Below are 18,164 nucleotides of genomic sequence, written 5' to 3' on the forward strand. Positions count from 1 at the left end.
TATATATAAGTACACTGTAGCTGACTTCAGACACACCAGAAGAGGGCATCGGATCTCTTTACAGATGGTTGTGAGCCACCATGTGGTTGCTGGGGATTGAACTCAGGACCTCTGGAAGAGCAGTCGGTGCTCTTAACCGCTGAGCCATCTCTCCAGCCCCTTGAGTTCTTTTCAAATTATATCTTCGTGATCTCTTCCAGTCGTCGTAGTGCTCTAGCTAGAACCTCAAGTAGTATAGTGAATAGATGTGAACAGTGGAAAGCCTTGTCTTGTTCCTGATTTTAGTGGAATTATTTTGAGTTATCTTCTCATCACCACTTTCATTGTTTCCCATAAGTTTGAATATGTTGTATATTTATTTTTCTATGAATATTTAAAATCTTTTGTTTCTTTACTTCTGTCTTGAACTCTTTTTCATTCAGTAGATAATTGTTCAGTTTCCATGAGTTTTTAAGCTTTCTGTTGATGATGTGCAGCTGTAGTTCATGGAAGTCTGATAGGATGCAAGGGGGTATTTCAATTTTTTTGTATGTGTTCAGGCTTGCACTGTGTTCAAGTAGGTCAATCAGTTTTTGAGAAAATTCCAATTTTTTTTTTCTGTTTGGGTCAAATGTTGTGTAAATATCAGTTGGGTTCATTGTTTTTTAATATCAGTTCTCTGGAGCTTTCTCTGTTAAGTTTTGTATTGAAGCCTACCACTGTCAGTGATTTAAGCTACAAAAGATTTTACAGTGGTGAATGCTTACATTTCAAACATAAATGCTTTGAATTGTTACCTTATTAGACTTTCTTTTGATGAATGTGTTGTGTCCTTTCCTATATTAATTTTTTGATGTACATTAATTTTCGATAGATATTAAAATAGCTACACCAGCTTGACTCTTAGGTCCATTTACTTGGAATAGCCTTTCCTAAGTCTTTACCTTGAGGTAATGTCTATCCTTGAAATTCAGTTGTGTTTCTTGTATGCAATAAAGAAAGGAATTCTGTTTCCGCATTCTTTTAGTGTGTCATTTTATTGATGACTTGAGGTTGTTGATATTGGTGGTGGTAGTGTGTGCATACAGTTTTACTGATAATGTAAGATTGTTTATTTTCTGTACTTTTATGTATGTAGTTAATTTCCTTTGGTTGGGTTTTTCATTCTATACCTTTTATAGGGCTCAATTTATTATTATTAGTTTTGTTTTTGTTGTTTGTTTTATTTCTGTTACAGATTTTCATATTCTTTTTTGTTCTGTATGTTTACTGTTTTGATTATTATGTGGTAAGAGGACTTACTTTTATGGTCGAATCTATTTGATATTTCGTATGCTTCTTTTATCTTGATAGACATTTTCTTCCTTAGGTTAAGAATATTTTCTTTTATGATATTGTTGAAAATGTTTTTGGGACCTTTGAACTGGTATTTTTCTTCTGTAAGATGCCCCCTTCCCTACCCTTGGTCAATGGTACTTAATTTGAGATACCCCCGAGTAAGATACTGAGACTCAGATCAATGCAAAAGCAAGAGGTTTATTTTCCAGGCCATTGGGATCAACCTTCAATTAGTATCTCAAGGTGAGTGACTAGAAGGCGATCCTGAATTGCTATTACAAGCAGTTTTTATACCTTTTAGGGTTACAGGTTACATCAGTAAGCTTACAGTTTAAACTTATTGACTAAGCATATTGACCTTTAAATCTGTTGGCTAGCAAGCATGGGCAGATTATGACATGCATTTGAACTCTATCTGGACTTCACAGAGGGTCAGGTGACTATGAGTACACTCTGTGTTTTTTTCAAGAATGTTCCTGCTCCTTCCTAGAACTGTGGGTGGAGAATGGAACTTGGCCTAGCTTTGACTGGAAGTGGGTGGGTGTAAGGCTCGTGAAAGCCCCTAGGATCCTTCACTTCCTCTATTCCTATTATTCATGTTTTTTGGTCATCTCATAATGTCTCAGAGTTTCTGGATGTTTTTTTTTGCCAGTAAATTTACCATTTTCTTTGAATTATTTATCTATTTTTTTATTTTATCTTCAAGGCCTAAAATTCTTGTTTGCATCTCTATTCTGTTGGTTAACCTGCCTTTAGGATTCATTCAGTTTCTGCTTTATCACATTGTATTTCCATTTTTAGGTCTTCAACAGTTTTTTGTGTTTCATTCAACTATTTGTTTTCCATGGCTTTATTTTAGTGATTTATTGTTTTCCTGCAATTGTTTGATTGTGTTTTCCTTGATTTCTTTATGGGATTTATTCAGGTTCTCTGTAAGAACCTCTATCGTTTTCATATAGTTAGTTTTAAAATCTCTGTCTTATGCTTTCAGCTATTTTTGAATACTTAGGACCTGCTTTGATAGGATAGCTTGGCTCTGTTGGTAGCATATTTCCCTATGCTGTTGTTTACACATACGAGGTGATTATAGGTGTAGGTGCTGATTTCTGGCTTTGGCTTGTTTGGATAAGAGTTTCATTCCTGAGTTTATGTTTGCTGTAGGAATTTTCAGAGACTGTGTTGGCTGAATGTTGCCTCTTTTACAGATCTACTTGGCTGCTGTGTTTGCTGGCATTGGAACCTGTGGAAGGGGAGTCCAGGGAGATAATATTAGCAAGCCACAGGAGGCATAGACAAGAAGTGAAGCTGATTCTGTTGTTCTCTAGTCCAGTGCTAGGAACAACTGAGAATTTTGGGTCTGGGGTAACAGATCTGGGACAGCCTAGCTGGTCTTCTGGTAGGTGTGGTGTGCTTGAGCATAGGGTGTCTCTACTCAAGCGTGGGTGGGATATAGAAATGAATCAGGAAAGGCAGGGCAGGGAGAGGTGGTCTGTGGTATCTACAGGAGGCATGGAACGGAGTAGAGGAAGCTTCCTCTGTTGTCTGTTTCAGTGCTGTAAGCAACAGTGAGAATTGGGTCTAAGACAACAGATGGTGGGCTAGTTCTCTGGACAGACTACCTAGTCTTCTGTCATTATGGCATTTGGTTAAGCAAGGGGTCTCTGACCAATAGTTATGAATTCAGATACCAAGATGAGGTAGTAAGAAAAGTGCAGATGGTTATATTCTGTGGTATCCACAGGAGGCATGGGTAGTGGGAGAGGAGGCTGATCACTAGGAGAAACCCCAAGTATTTGATCTCAGGTAACATGGAGTGGCAAAGATCTGTAGGCATCCTACTTGATCATATATTCCCAGTGTCTTAATACTGAGGCATCAATTTCCCAGGGCTCATTTCTTTACTCTGTATATATTTAGAATTTTGTTGTTAATCTGTGAGGGATTTATTAGATAAAATGTACTATATGGGCTGGGCAGGTCATTCAGCAAATATTCTTCTTAGGGTTGACCTGAGTTCATTAAACAACACCCAGTCAAAGTTGGGAAGCTTATAAACACCTGCTACTCCTGCTTGAGGAGATCTGACCCTTTCTTTCCTGGTATGTCCCCTGTACACACAATGGAAGACATTCTCATACACACAAATATAAGAATAGAAACTAGGATAGACTTGCTCTCAAAGGTGCACATGTATGACTTACAAAATGGTGAAAAACAAACTATTTAGGTATATAACACAAATACATCGTTTCTCTTAACATCTGCTTGTTGAATTTAATTTTTAAACATTTGTGTTTCCTCACACAGAGGCAGAAATCAATTATAAATTAATTATCAATCATAGGGAGCAAAATGGTTTCCTAATGATCATTTTATTTATCATAAGAGGACATACTTTTAGTAGTCAAATTATTTTTCTGATATTGAATCATTTTATGTTGGAGTTGAATTTCTCCAACTGGAATAGCCGTCCACTCCCAGTCCATTTTCTGTTATGGGTAAAGGAAAAATCAGAGTGCACAGTGTGAGTTCTGGCCAGTGATTTCTTTGATTTATGATTTTGACTATATTCTTGCACTTCTTTAAAGGACTATGTTATATTTATAGGTGTGTCTTTGTGTTTCCTTTTTTCAGTGATGCCATCTATTTGTGTGATTTCATTAATTATAGTATAATGATATATTGTTGTTTTTCTGAGAAATTAGTTTCTTCTGAAAATGTACTATATTATGTTATGAGTTCTTTACGTTGTTGTTAGTTTGGGGACTTTCTGGGACAAACAATTTAAGTTTCTCTTCTTGAAACTAAAGTCTTACCTCTCATCATTTATTGGTAAATCTGTGTTTTCCAGTTGCTACAATCTTCAATGTTTGGGTTTTTGCTACTTACATGATTGACATAATTAACACATTTGGGATTTTTAAAACTTTCTTATATTTTATTGTGTTATTATTAGCTTTAAGTCTCCACATTTCAGAACCTTAGTCATCTGAGGGAGCCTCAACTGAGGTTGCACTCCCATCAGAATGGTTGTTGGTTATGTCTCTGAGAGATTGTGTTAATTGATTATTGATGTGGGAAGGCTCTTCCCCTGAGAGTGGCAATATCCCTAAGCAAGTAGGCCTGGCCTGGATAAGGAAGATAACTGATTATAACGTATCAGCCAAGCAAGGAGCAAACAGATAAATAATGTTCTTTTATGGTTTTTACCTTCCTTTTCTAGCTTGAATGGTTAACCTAAGCTCCAAAAATGATGGACTATGATCTGACTGCACCATCCAGAAAAACCATTTATTACTTCAGATGGTTTTAGTTAGAGGATTTAGTCACAGTAGCAAATAACAAAGACATTACCTCCGAATAAAAGGCTGGAACAAAAGTCTTCCAAGCAAACAGTCCCAAGAAAAAAGTGAGAGTTGCCATCTAATATTCAACAAAATAGACTTTCAACCAAAAGTTATCAAGTGAGATGTGAAAGGACACTATATTCATCAAAAGAAAAATTTACCAAGAGAAAGTCTAAATTTTGAACATCTATGGCACAAATGCAAGGGCACCCACTTTCATAAAGAAAACATTTCTACAGCTTAAAACATACATTGAGCCTCACACATTAATAGGGGGAGACTTCAACACCACATTTTTACCAATGTTTAAGGTCATTGAAACAGAAACTAAACAGACATACAGTGAAACTAATAGAGTTACGAACCAAATGGATTAAACAGATATAGAAAACATTTCACCCTAAAACAAAAGAATATACCTTCTTCTTCTTCTTAGCACTCATGCTACCTTCTGCAAAACTGAACATATAATTGATGAAAAATCAAGCTTTACCAGATACAAGTAGAGTGAAATAATCCCATGTATCCTATCAGATCACCATGGACTATGACTAGACTTCAATAACAACAAAAACAACAGAAAATCCACATACCCATGAAAACTTAACAACTTCTACTCAGTGATAACTTGGTCAGGGAAGAAATAAAAAAGAAATTAAATGTTTCCTGGAACTCAATGAAAATGACACAGCCTACCCAAACTTAAGGGATACAATGAATGTACTGTTAAGAGGAAAATTCATTGCTCTGAGTACCTCTATAAAGAATTTGGGGAGATTATACACTAGCAACTTAACAGCATACCTGAAAGCTCTTGAACAAAAAGAAGCAAATACCCAAAAGGAATAGACAGCAGGAAGTAGTCAAATTCAACCTAAGTCAACCAAAGAGAACAATACAAAGATTCAACAAACTGAAAGCTGGTTGTTTGAGAAAATCAACAAGATAGATAATCCCCTAGCTGAACTAACTAAAAGGCACAGAGACAGTTTCCAAATTAACAAAATCAGAAATGAAAAGGGAGACTGCAGTATTCAAAAAAAAAAAAAAAAACCAAAAAAACAAAACCACATCAGATCCTATTACAAAAGCCTATACTCAACAAAACTTGAAAATTCAGATGAAATGGATGATTTTCTACACAAATACAACATACCAAACTTAAATCAAGAGCAGGTACTCTATCTAAACAGGCCTATATGCCCTAAAGAAATAGAAGAATTCATTAAAAACCTCCCAACTAAAAACAGTCCAGGGCCTGATGGTTTTAGTGCACAATTCTATCATACCTTTAAAGAAGAGCTAATACCAACACTCCTCAAAAGATTCCATAAAAATAGAAACAGAAGGGACATAACCTATTCATTCTATGAAGCCACAATTATTCTGATACGTAAACAACACAAAGACCCAACAAAGAAAGAGAATGTCAGACCAATTTAGCTTATGAATATGGATGCAAAAATATTCAGTACAATTCTTACAAACCAAATCCAAGAACACATCGAAATGATCATTCATCATAATGAAGTTGGCTTCATCCCAGGGATACAAGGTTAGGTCAATGTACGAAAATCCATTAACACAATCCACTATATAAACAAATATCATCTCATTAGATGCTTAAAAAGCATTGCACGTACTACAGCACCCCTTCGTGATAAAAGTAATGGAGAAATGAAGAATTCAAGGCCCATAATAAAAGCAGCATACAACAAACTGACAGACAGTATCAAATTAAATGGAGAGATACTTAAAGCAATCCCACTAAAATCAGGGACAAGACAAGGCTGCTTATTCTCCTCGTATCTATTCAGTAAAGCAATGGAAATTCTAGTTAGAGAAATAAGAGTACAAAAGAAGATAAAGGGGTTACAAATTGGCAAAGAAGTAGTCAAGGTATCCCTATTTGCAGATGATATGATAATATACATAAGGGACCCCAAAAATTCTACCCAAGAACTTCTATAGTTGATAACCAACTCCAGCAAATGGTGGGATATAAAATTAACTCAAACAAATCCATAGCCTTCCTTTATACATATGATACACAGGCTAAGAAAGAAAATAGGAAAATAATACCCATCACAATGGTCACAAATAATATAAAATATCTTGGGGTAACTCTAAATAAACAAGTGAAAGATCTGTATCATAAGAACTGCAACTCTCTCAAGAAAGAAATTGAAGAAGACCTCAGAAGATGGAGAGAACTTCCATGCTCATGGATTCGTAGGATAAGCATAGCAAAAATGGACATCCTCCCAAAACCAATCTACAGATTCAATGCAATTCTCACCAAAATTCCAACACAGTTCTTCAAAGACATGTAAAGACCAATTCTCAACTCATATGTCAAACCAAAAGACTCAGAATAGTAAAAACCATTCTTTTTTTTTCTTTTCAGTTTCAGTGGGCATCTTGATTGTTTAATAGATATCAACTTCTCCAAACCTACAGCTGGAATCTCACCGTATTTCCATGCTGTCATGAACAGTGACAAAGCTAACCAGAGGCTACATACATTGAAGAGAATTAAGCTTTTACAGCTCACTTCCTTTCACAGGCAGAATATAAATAGATGCCCTCTACAGTGCACAATGGTTTTACTCACTAAGGAATTTAAATGGGATCTTGAACGTAGAAAAGTCCCGATGCAGTAAAGACGAGCTGACATACTTTGCAGCTGCTTAGGGTTCCTGGTGCTGCATCTTGACCACTAGCTGCACTAACACCAAATGGAGATGCAGAAAACACTAGGTTGACTTAGGGGCTATGCACAGGAACCAAAGGCAGGAAAATACTAAACATTGCTGAGAGCATCCACCCCAGGAAGCACTGTACCATCCAGGAGCTGGCTCTAGCCTGGCACTGCCCCCAGTGCTCATATGGCTGACTTTATCCTCTGTGTTCCATTTGGCACAACAAGTGGCAGTGTCTCCACCACCTATGATAGTGATGCAGCCCCTAGAAGTGGCTTTCACCACCTTGTCCATGAGGGACTCGGTTCCCCTGGCAAAGACTTCCCATTCAAATACCCCAACAGGACCATTCCAGACAATCTGCTTAGCTCGAGCCACAGACTCAGCATATTTCTTGCTTCTCTCAGTACCACAGTCCAAGCCCAGCCAGCCAGCAGGTATACCAGAGGCCACAGTAGCTTGGCCAGTCTTGGCATTTTCATCAAATTTGTCAGCAGTGACAAAGTCAACAGGCAAGGTAATCTTCACACCATTTTTCTCAGCTTTGGACATGAGATTTTTGACAATCTTGGCTCCTTCTTCATCATACAGAGATGTGCCAGTCTCCGTGTTGTTGAGCACCTTAAGGAAGGTAAAAGCCATTCTACCACCAATGATCATCTCATTGACTTTGTCTAGCATATTATTGATCAGCTGGATCTTGTCTGCAACTTTAGCTCCTCCCAAGATAGCCAGGAAGGGTCGCTCTGGACTCTCCAAAGCCTTGGCAAAGTAGTTCAGCTCCTTCTTCATCAAAAATCCACCAGCCTTCTGTGGCAGATTCACACCTACCATGGAGCTGTGGGCTCTGTGTGCAGCCCCAAATGCATCTTGACATAGACATCTCCGAGTGTGGACAAGGAGGCTCGGAAAGCATCAATTTTAGCTGTCCCAGCTTTAACCTTGTTCCCAGAAACATCTTTTCCCTTCCCTTCTTCCTCTACATGAAAGTGGAGGTTCTCCAGGAGGATGACAGTCCCAGCTGCTGGGTTGGCACAGGCATTCTCTACTTCTGAGCCCACACAATCCTTCAAGAACAGAACATCCTTGCCCAGCAGAGATTTGAGTTCTGCAGGAACTGGCTCTAAGGAGTACTTGGGCATGGGAATACCATCAGGACAGCCCAGGTGGCTCATAAGCACAACCGACTTGGCTCCATTATCCAAGCAGAATTTGATGCTTGGGACAGCGTCCTTGATCCGTAGGTTATTTGTTATCTGGTTGTTCTTCATAGGAACATTGAAGTCCACCCTCATCACTACCTGCTTCCCCTTCACGTCCAGCTTGTCCAAAGTCAGCATGTTAGAAAGCAACATTTTGGCAACACTGTGAGGTCGAGAGGCCTGGAGGAGAGGAAGAGGAGCAAAAACCATTAACAATAAAAGAACTTCTGATGGAATCACCATTTCTGACCTCATGTTATACTACAGAGCAACAGTGATAAAAACTGCACAGTATTGGTACAGAGAAAGACAGGTTGATTCGTGAAATAGAAGTGAAGAACCAGAAATAAAACCACACACTTATAGACCCTTGATCTTTGATAAAAAAGCCAAAAATAGGTAATGGAAAAGGGGAAAGCATCTTCAATAAATGGTGCTGGTCCAACAGGCAGTAGGTATGTCAAAAAATGAAAATAGATCCATATTTGTCACCTTGCACAAAGCTCAAGTACAAATGGATCAAGGACCTCAACATAAAACCAGATATGCAAAATCTAAAATAAGATAAAGTGGGAAAGAGCCTCATACTCATTGGCAGGGAGCATGGACATGTGGGGGTTTCGGGTGGGGTATTCATAAGCATAACTCCAATGGCTCAGACTCTAAGATCAAGAATTGATAAATGAGACTGAAAAGCTTCTGTAAGGCAAAGGACGTACTCAATAGGACAAATCAGAAACCTGCATATTTGGGGAAAAAAAAAACTTCATTAATTCTACATCTTACAGAGGGCTGATATCCAAAATCTATTTAAAAATTTCAAGAATCTAACCTCCAAAACACCAAACAACCCAATCAAACTATGGGATATAGAGCTAAACAGAGAATTTACAAAGAGTTTCAAATGGCCAAGAAGCATTTAAAGAAATGTTCAAAGTTCTTAGTCATCAGGAAAATGCAAATCAAAATGACCCTGAGGTTCCACCTCACACCAATCAGAATAGCTGAGATCAAAAAACGCAGGAGACAGCATCTGTTGGTGAGGATGTGGAGAAAGAGGAACACTTTTCCATTGTTGGTGGCTTTGCAAACTGGTACAACCAGTCTGGGAATCAAACTGTAGGTTCCTCAGACAATTGAAAATAGATCTACCTGAAGACCCAGCTGTACCACTCTTGACATAGTCCCAAAAGATGCCCAATCTTGTCACATGTTCCACTATGTTCATAATGGCCTTGTTCGTGATAGCCAGAGGCTAGAAACAAGCCAGATGTTTCACAATGAAAGACTAGATACAGAAAATGTGGTTCATTTACACAATAAAATACTATTCAACTATTAAAAAATGAGGGCATCATGAGTTTTGCAGGCAAATGGATGAAACTATAAAATACATAGGAACTCAGACCCAACAGGACATTCATGTTATATACTCACTGATAAGTAGATAGTAGCCAAAAAAAAATTACACAATACCCAGGATATAAGCCACAGAACTCCAGAAGATTAATAAGCCAAAGGCCCCAAGGAAGGATGCCTCAGTCCCCCTTGGGAGGGAAAAAAAGCAATCATTGAGGAACAGAGGAAGGGAGCTACCTGGATGGGTCCGGGGGGCATGATCAGGTATTGAGGGGGTAGGAAAGAGTAGGTGTGAAGCCCTGAGGGTCAGCAGAATGAAGGAAAATATGCAACCTTGGGAGGTGGGAGGTGGGGGTCTCTCTAGAATTGACCAGAGACCTTGGAGGTGAGAGAATCTCAGGAGTCAAATGAAGGGACCCTAAATGAAATTCCCAACAGTAGGGAGAGGGCACTTTTAGAGTCCACCTAGAAAGACAGTAGAAAGACAAGTGGAGGGATGGGGTATCCTGTCAGTCAAAAGCTCTGACCTAGAATTGTTCCTGTCTGAAAGTACTGCAGAGATAAGAATGGAGAAGAGACAGAGGGAAAGGAGGTCCAGTGACTGGCCCAAATTAGGACCCATCTCAAGGGGAGGCTCCTAGGCCTGGCACTATTATTAATGCTATAGTGTGTTTACAGAGAGGAGCATAGCATGGCTGTCTTTCAAGAGGCCAAACAAGCAACTGACTGAGACAGAAGCAGATGCATGCACCCAATCAGTGGACTGAAGTCAGGGACCCCTGTGGTTGAATTAGGGAAAGGCCAAAAGGAGGGCGACCCCATAGGAAGACCAGCAGTATCAACAAGCCTGAATCCCCAAGATCTCAAAGGAACTGAACCACCAACCAGGAAGGATACAGTAGTTGATAAAAGACCCTGACACATATACAGCAGAGGACTGCCTGGTCTGGCCTCAGTGAGAGAAGATGCACCTAACCCTGGAGAGAATTGTGATCCAAGGAATAGGAACACCTAGTGTGGTGGGATGGGAGGGTATGGGGGTAATGTGGGGGGTAAGAGTGGGAACATCCTCTCTGAGACAGGGTTGAGGAATGGGAAGAAAACTGAGGGTAGACTAGGAAGGGGATAGCGACTGGACTGTTAAGAAATGATTAAAGATAAAGATGATGATGATGATGATGATGATGATGATGATGATGATGATGATGATGATATTTCTTAGAAGACACCCTGACACTGTTCCATGGTTATGACTTGTGACTTTTTCTGGACTACAGTGAAGAAAGCAGTAAGTGGGGCAGTAATAAATGCAAGTTTGTTCTGTAGAAACAAAGCACTAGGTATTTTCAGATGGCAGGCAAAGGCTGAAACAGAGGCAGGAATTTTCAAGATGATTATCACCACTAAGGCCCTTACCCCATACACTAAGGCTCTTAAGGTACCCTAAGAGTAACATTCCCTCTTGCTAAACCTATTCTGGAAAGAATAAGCAAAATGATTCCTAGTCACCAGAAGGAACTTCATATTATAAAACCTGCTGCAACTATGGTCCAAGCATGGTATAGCCCATCTCAAGTTAGAAGTCAAATGTGGCGGTATCGCCCATGTTTCTGCAAGCAAGAGAGATATAGAATTAATCGTTGTGGATTTTTTTCCTATGTGTCTTCAGTTCAACACTGTTCCAGTCATCTGTTTTGCAGAATCAGAGCCCTAGTGAGTAAACTGAGAGTTCATTGCAGGAAGCTGTGAGGGTGAAGCATGAGTCGAATTTTGAGACCACAGATGTTGAGATTCCTAAGCTATGAGAAATCTAACGTGGAGAGAATAATATAGGGAGGGAAAGTTATCGAAATGAAAGATGTATGAGAAGTCACAGGGATAGGGTGAGCCAAGCCCATTTATCTGAGACAAAGACATAGGATTTGGTGTTTGCCTTGTTTATTTTCTTGCCCTGGTCCAATCTCCCCTTGCTATTTCCACATTACTCTGGATTTTACTGAGAAGGGCTCTTTGGAGCCATTTTATGTTGGAAAGATGTATCTGATTTTACAAGATGTGGCAATCCAGAGATTGTTTTGATTGTCAACAAAGATGTTGGACAGTGTGTAGGCTATTGCAGACTATTGGTATCATTGATACTAGACTAAATGCATTTTCGTCATGGGATGAGTATAATCCTATAGTGACCAAAGTCAGAATGTAGTTGATTGAATCACAAAGTCACTAAATAGCATGATGTCTTTGAAAACTTGTCTCTCCTTTGGGGGTTTCTTTTGGGTACCTTATGGAAGCTTTTGTAGAAGGAACCTTTCTCGATTTCTTATTGGGTTTGTAATTTGATTGTCCATTCACTCAACCATTTCCTGTTCTTTGTGTCTTCTGTGTTGCTGTTGAACCTGATCACTCAGGTTCTGCCTCTTGCAGCCTGGCCTTCACAATTATAGACTCTGTCCCTAACGTACAGTAGAGGCTATTGCTGTTCAGTGCTAAGCTATTTTGCTAGACTGGTGTTTTCATGCTTTTACTTTTGTTGTTTTTATTTTTGAAGATAAAGTCTCTCTGTGCAGCCCTGGCTGTCCTTAAAGTAGCTATAGAGACGCTTGGCAGGTTTTGTTTTTCTATTATTGGTTGATGAACCTAGAATGTATGTTTTTGTATGCATCAAGAATGTTCTACTGATCTTCATCCACATCTTGAATGTTGAAATTTGGCTGAGTACGTTCTCTTTCTCAGGATAACATGTATTTGTGACATTAATATTACCTAAGTCTATTGAGTCATTAGATTGTAATTTTGTAATAGTCTTTATACCTTTTTTTAAATTGAGTATGAGTATTTTGCCTGTGTGCACGAATATGCTGTCATGTGTGCCAGGTCCTCAGAGTAGTCAGAAACTAGCCTCAGAAAACCTGAACTGTGAATAATGGATAGTTGGGAGTCCGAATGTAAGTACTGGCAATTGAGCCTAATTATTAGTGTGACCAGCAAGAGCTCTTCACTGGGGAGCAATCTGTTCTGCCCTATGTTTCTTATTTATGATAAGCATTTACATTGCTTATATTATCATCTGTCCTTTTCCTTGTAGTAAGCTTTTATTTATGTTACAGTTCAAATTGGGGCACCTTGGGTTTCTGGAAGATGAATACAGAACTGGAGTGCAGGTACAAATTCTTGGAGGAACTTCAGTAAAAAAACAAAACAAAAAACAACAACAACAACAAAAAAACTTCTGAGTTCTTTTTATCTCTTTAATTTGATTGACTTTGTATGGGAGACTTCTTTCTGTCCTAGAACTTGTTCTATAGACCAGCTTAGCATCTAACTCAATGAAATATCCTTACCTCTGCTTTCTGTGTGCTGGGATTAAAGCTAATACATCTAGCTTGACCATCATTTCTTTGTACTTATTATTATTATTCATTGTATTATTCATACAATTTCTCTGATGTGTGCGCAGTACTTTCCATCTGTTTGCTTGTCTCTATGTTTTTTTAATTGACATTTCTCTTGCAAGGCAATATCCTATTCAAAGAGCTCAGAAATGACAAAGGTAAATCTTATTACTTAGTTTTCTTCTAAAATGGCTTAGTGATTACTTTAGAACTTCTGCATCAGGAAATCAGTCAGGGAAGCATGAGAGTTGTATGAATATATTGCCAATGAAATGTACAGTTACAGTGTTGTCCATATCATGCTCTTTATTTTACACATGTATGGGATATTTTAGAATGGAATGACCTATGATGATGTGCATGTAAATTTCACCGGAGAAGAATGGGCTTTGCTGGATCTTTCTCAGAAGAGGCTGTACAAGGACGTGATGCTGGAAACCTACAGGAATCTCACTGCTATAGGTAAGAGTGAATTTTCTTTGGCATTTTAAAATAAGGGGACAACTCTTTTGTAATTTCAATTGATGGTGAGCAGGAATAAGGTGAATAAACCGAGCATGGTTCTAAGGTTCACTGAAGATAGCAACTTCAATTTGGCCTAATTTCCAATAATATATCATACATTCTCTGGTACTTTATTTTAGGTTACAGTTGGGAAGATGGTAATACTGAAGAACATTGTCAACGTTCTAGAAGACATGGAAGGTAATTTTCAGGTGGAGGCTGATAGGAATATGCTTCTTAAGAAAAAAATTTTTTAAATTCATTTATTTAAGTATGTGAGTACACTGTAGCTGTCTTCAGACACACCAGAAGAGTGCATCAGATTTCATTACAGATGGTTGTGAGCCACCATGTGATTGCTGGGAATTGAACTCAGGATCTCTGGAAGACCAGTAAGTGTTCTTAATCACTGAGCCATCTCTCCAGCCCAAGAAAAGCAAGAGTGTAAAAAAACAAACTGATTTTGAGTGAATCAATGATTATTAAATTTTCAAAAAACTATGTACCACAATGACAAGTATTTGATTTGTCTTTGCAAGTCATTCCTCTAAGAAAGAAGACAGGGAAACAATGCCTTAACAGATATCACCATTTGAATCAGCCCCTTAGTGTTATGTTGTAGAACTGCCAATCTATTTAATCTCATACAATTTAGGTGTTGTGAAAGGTATACACATTGAATAGGTGCTAAGTATATGTCCAAAGCCTCCAATAAGCAAGTATTTCATAATAAAGCTGATGTTATTTATGTACTTTTAGTATTGTTAAGTTGAGTGGACAGTTTATGAGAGTCAAGAAGGTTGCTATGGAGAAACCTTAATCTCCGTACCACATGTCTGGGAAGAACAAACTGTCAAATTATGTGAATGCAATATGGAAACCTTTCATTTGTTATTCTAATTTCAATAGGTATATGTCAGAATGGATCCGAACCATGTAAGCATAGGGATATTAAAAGAAGCAGTGTACCTCTTTTTCAGTAGATTTAGAAGATATATAGTAGTCTGCACTTTAAATAGACTTTCTGACTGTGGTAAAACTTTACAATTAATTTGTTTCCAACTTCATTGGAAAGGACAACCATAAACTCACACTGCAGAAAATACCTATGGGTGCTAGGAGTATGGAAATTCTTCTGTTTCTCCTGGTTCACTTTGCATATGCAGAATAACTCACACTATAGGAAAATTTATGAATGCAATTGATGTGGTAAAGCTTTGAATTCTTCCAGTCCTCTTCAAATATGAAAAAAAAAATCTCATATAGAAAAAGGATGTTATAAATGTGAGCCATGTAATGAATGCTCTTACCATCGCAGGTATCGTCAAAGACAAAACCAACCCATAATGAGAGCGAACACCATGAATGTGAACTAAATGTTAACATCTTAAGATCTGATTCCTCTTTACCATTAGAACACATTATAAAGCTCATTCATAGCGGTAAAACAATTCATCAATGCAATGAATGTGGTAAAGATTTCACATATTTCTATTATCTTTGCAGGCATGAAAGAAGTCATACTGGAGAAAAACCTTCTGTATATACTCAATGTGGTAAAGTGTTTGCATATCACAGTCATTCTCAAAAACATGACAGAATTCATACTGGAGAGAAACCCTGTGAAGGTATTCAACATGATAAAGCCTTTGCACATCACAGTCATTTTCAAAGGCGTGCAAGAACACATACTGGAGAGAAACTTTATGAATGCAATCAGTGTGGTAAAGCCTTTGCACATTGTAGTTACCTACGAAAGCATAAAAGAATTCATAGTGGAGAGAAACCCCATGAATGTAATCAATGTGGTAAAGCCTTTGCATGTCATAGTAATCTCCGAATACATAAAAGAACACATACTGGGGAGAAACCCTATGAATGTAACCAGTGTGGTCAAGCCTTTGCATTTCAAGGTAATCTCCGTTTACATGAAAGAACACATACTGGAGAGAAACCCTATGACTGTAATCAATGTGGTCAAGCCTTTGCATCACACAGTCATCTCCAAATACATAAAAGAACGCATACTGGAGAGAAGCCCTACAAATGTAATCAATGTGATAAAGCCTTTTCACAAGGCAGTTCCCTACAAATACATAAAAGAACACATACTAGAGAGAAACCCTATGAGTGTAATCAATGTGGAAAAGCCTATATATGTCACAGTAGCCTCCGAATACATAAAAGAACACATACTGGAGAGAAGCCCTATGAATGTAATCAATGTGGTAAAGCCTTTGCAAGTCACAGTACTCTCCGAATACATAAAAGAACACATACTGCAGAGAAACCCTATGGATGTAATCAATGTGGTAAAGCCTTTACAAGGCACAATAGTCTCCAAATACATAAAAGAACACATACTGGAGAGAAACCGTACAAATGTGATCAATGTGATAAAGCCTTTTCACAACAAGGTCATCTCAGAATACATAAAAGAACACACACTGGAGAGAAACCTTATGAATGTAATCAGTGTCATAAAGCTTTTGCACGTCATAGTCAACTTCAAATTCATGAAAGAATTCATACGGGAGAGAAACCTTACAGGTGTAATCAATGTGATAAAGCTTTTGCACAGTATGGTAGTCTTCAAATACATAAAAGCACGCATACTGCTGAGAAACCCTACAAATGTAATGAATGTGGTAAAGCTTTTTCACAACACAGTTATCTCCGGATACATAAAAGAATACATACTAGAGAGAAACCCTATGAATAAGCAATGTGGTAAAGCCTTTATGTGTAGTCTTCGAAATCAAGACCAAATTCATACTGCAGAGTAACCCTATAAATTTAGTCAGTGTGGTAATATTTTGCACTTAATGGCATTCATAATGTGAGAGTAAAATGTTTGGTGTTATCTATCTGTTAAAGCCTTTGCACATGACAGTAGTTTTGAGTGCTGAAAAAACTTATACTGAAGGTACTCTATGACTATAAAGGATTTGGTAAGATATTTAGCCCATACATTTACATTAAGTTACAGAAGATTATTAATGCAGGGGGAATAAATCTGACAAGTGTCAACAGCATATTCAAGCATTATTATGTTCCTCTTTATTATGCCCTGATGACCTGGAAGAAATAAAAGATTGATTACATCAGAAGTATTTGAGGCCTTGGTGCTTTAAAGAAATTTCAGAGTCCGAATCTCTACAAAATGATGAAGAGTGAAAAGAAAGATAAGGAGAGAAACTGACAAGTCTTAAAATGTGGCTGACTACTTGACCAATGCCACAAGAAGTTTATCTCAAATATGGTGAAAAGGTAGCAATGGGAACCCACAAGGAAATATGTACATTGTATGCCTGCTGGAGTTTATAACTCCTATAAGGAGAGAAAAGGAATTTGCAGGCATGAAGACTGACTTGTCAGACTAGGATGGTGTTCTGTTTCTCTGAAGCCTACATAATTCTGTTCAGAGGATATCAGGAGATCCTGAGACTTAAACAGAAGTCACTCTAAGACTAGGGCAATCATGCCTTTGCAAAGCGCTGTGAGAGGTATGAATGATCTATGAGGGGGAGAGCTTTCAATATAAAAGCCAACGGATCAAAAGACTAGAGGGCAATGCTTAGTTTGTACCTGAGAACAAACTGGCTCCTACTGTGCTCTCTACATCCACTTAGCTGTGGTGGGTCAGCTCATCCAGGTCTTCCACTCTTTCCTTTTTCTTGGCAACTACAATATAGCTTCCAGTGAGAGCATTGTGCTTCTTTCCTGGCAGTTCTTACCCATTCATTAATCCCTGGAAAGAGTAAGGATGATCTAAAGAGATCTATCTCTCCCTTTGGCTAACAATTAGTGAAACAGTGGAGTGCATGAAATTCAAATATCCTAGGTAATCACATTCTGGGTAAGACTGAGTTCTCTAGAGAAGGCTTCTGCTGAAGAAACTTTTGCACATTGCAGGAAACAGAGGAGCTAAGAATGGGTAGGGTTTAAGGTATGGCTGGAGAATTCTTACACTGCTTGGATTGGTTACTTACTTTGCATCTATTTCTTTCCTTCCATCTAAATATCTTATCACTCCCAAGGATTGAATAGTTTGCTTCTGTGGCATTGTTCCAATTTAATCACACTTAATAAATATCATGTTTCTAATTTTCATGATAAATTTGCTTTTTTATGTCTTTTCTATTGTTTTCATTTTTTATTATTTTAAAGAATAGTTTCATGATGAATTTCTGACTGGCATAGAAGTAAGTATATAGATTCGGGTCTTCTAGAACATCAGAGAGATTTGTCTATCTTGCCTGTATAGGATCTGTATTATAATTGGGCATTTCAAAGCCAGTTAATCCGGCTCTCTTTGTTGGCTTATTAGGGATAAGTGAC

The 18,164-nt window shown here is 38.1% G+C and overlaps 2 protein-coding genes across 2 annotated transcripts in view; one reads left to right on the forward strand and one right to left on the reverse strand.

Annotated features, from left to right (window-relative positions):
• LOC116892085 (zinc finger protein 120-like) overlaps nt 1–17,955 on the forward strand; it is a 28,491-nt gene extending 10,536 nt beyond the window's left edge. The window contains 4 exon segments of the mRNA XM_032893559.1: nt 13,655–13,781; nt 13,964–14,024; nt 15,330–15,932; nt 15,934–17,955. Of these exon segments, the coding sequence (XP_032749450.1) occupies nt 13,655–13,781; nt 13,964–14,024; nt 15,330–15,932; nt 15,934–16,609 (1,467 nt within the window). The 3' untranslated portion in view covers nt 16,610–17,955.
• On the reverse strand, nt 7,468–8,721 carry LOC116892086 (phosphoglycerate kinase 1-like). Its single transcript, XM_032893560.1, is given in 3 exon segments — nt 7,468–7,518; nt 7,520–8,238; nt 8,241–8,721. Coding segments are annotated over 3 exon segments (1,251 nt in total).
• Nucleotides 17,956–18,164: the final 209 nt, after the last annotated feature.

Source organism: Rattus rattus, chromosome 2, assembly GCF_011064425.1.
Source record: "Rattus rattus isolate New Zealand chromosome 2, Rrattus_CSIRO_v1, whole genome shotgun sequence".
Lineage (NCBI taxonomy): Eukaryota > Metazoa > Chordata > Mammalia > Rodentia > Muridae > Rattus > Rattus rattus.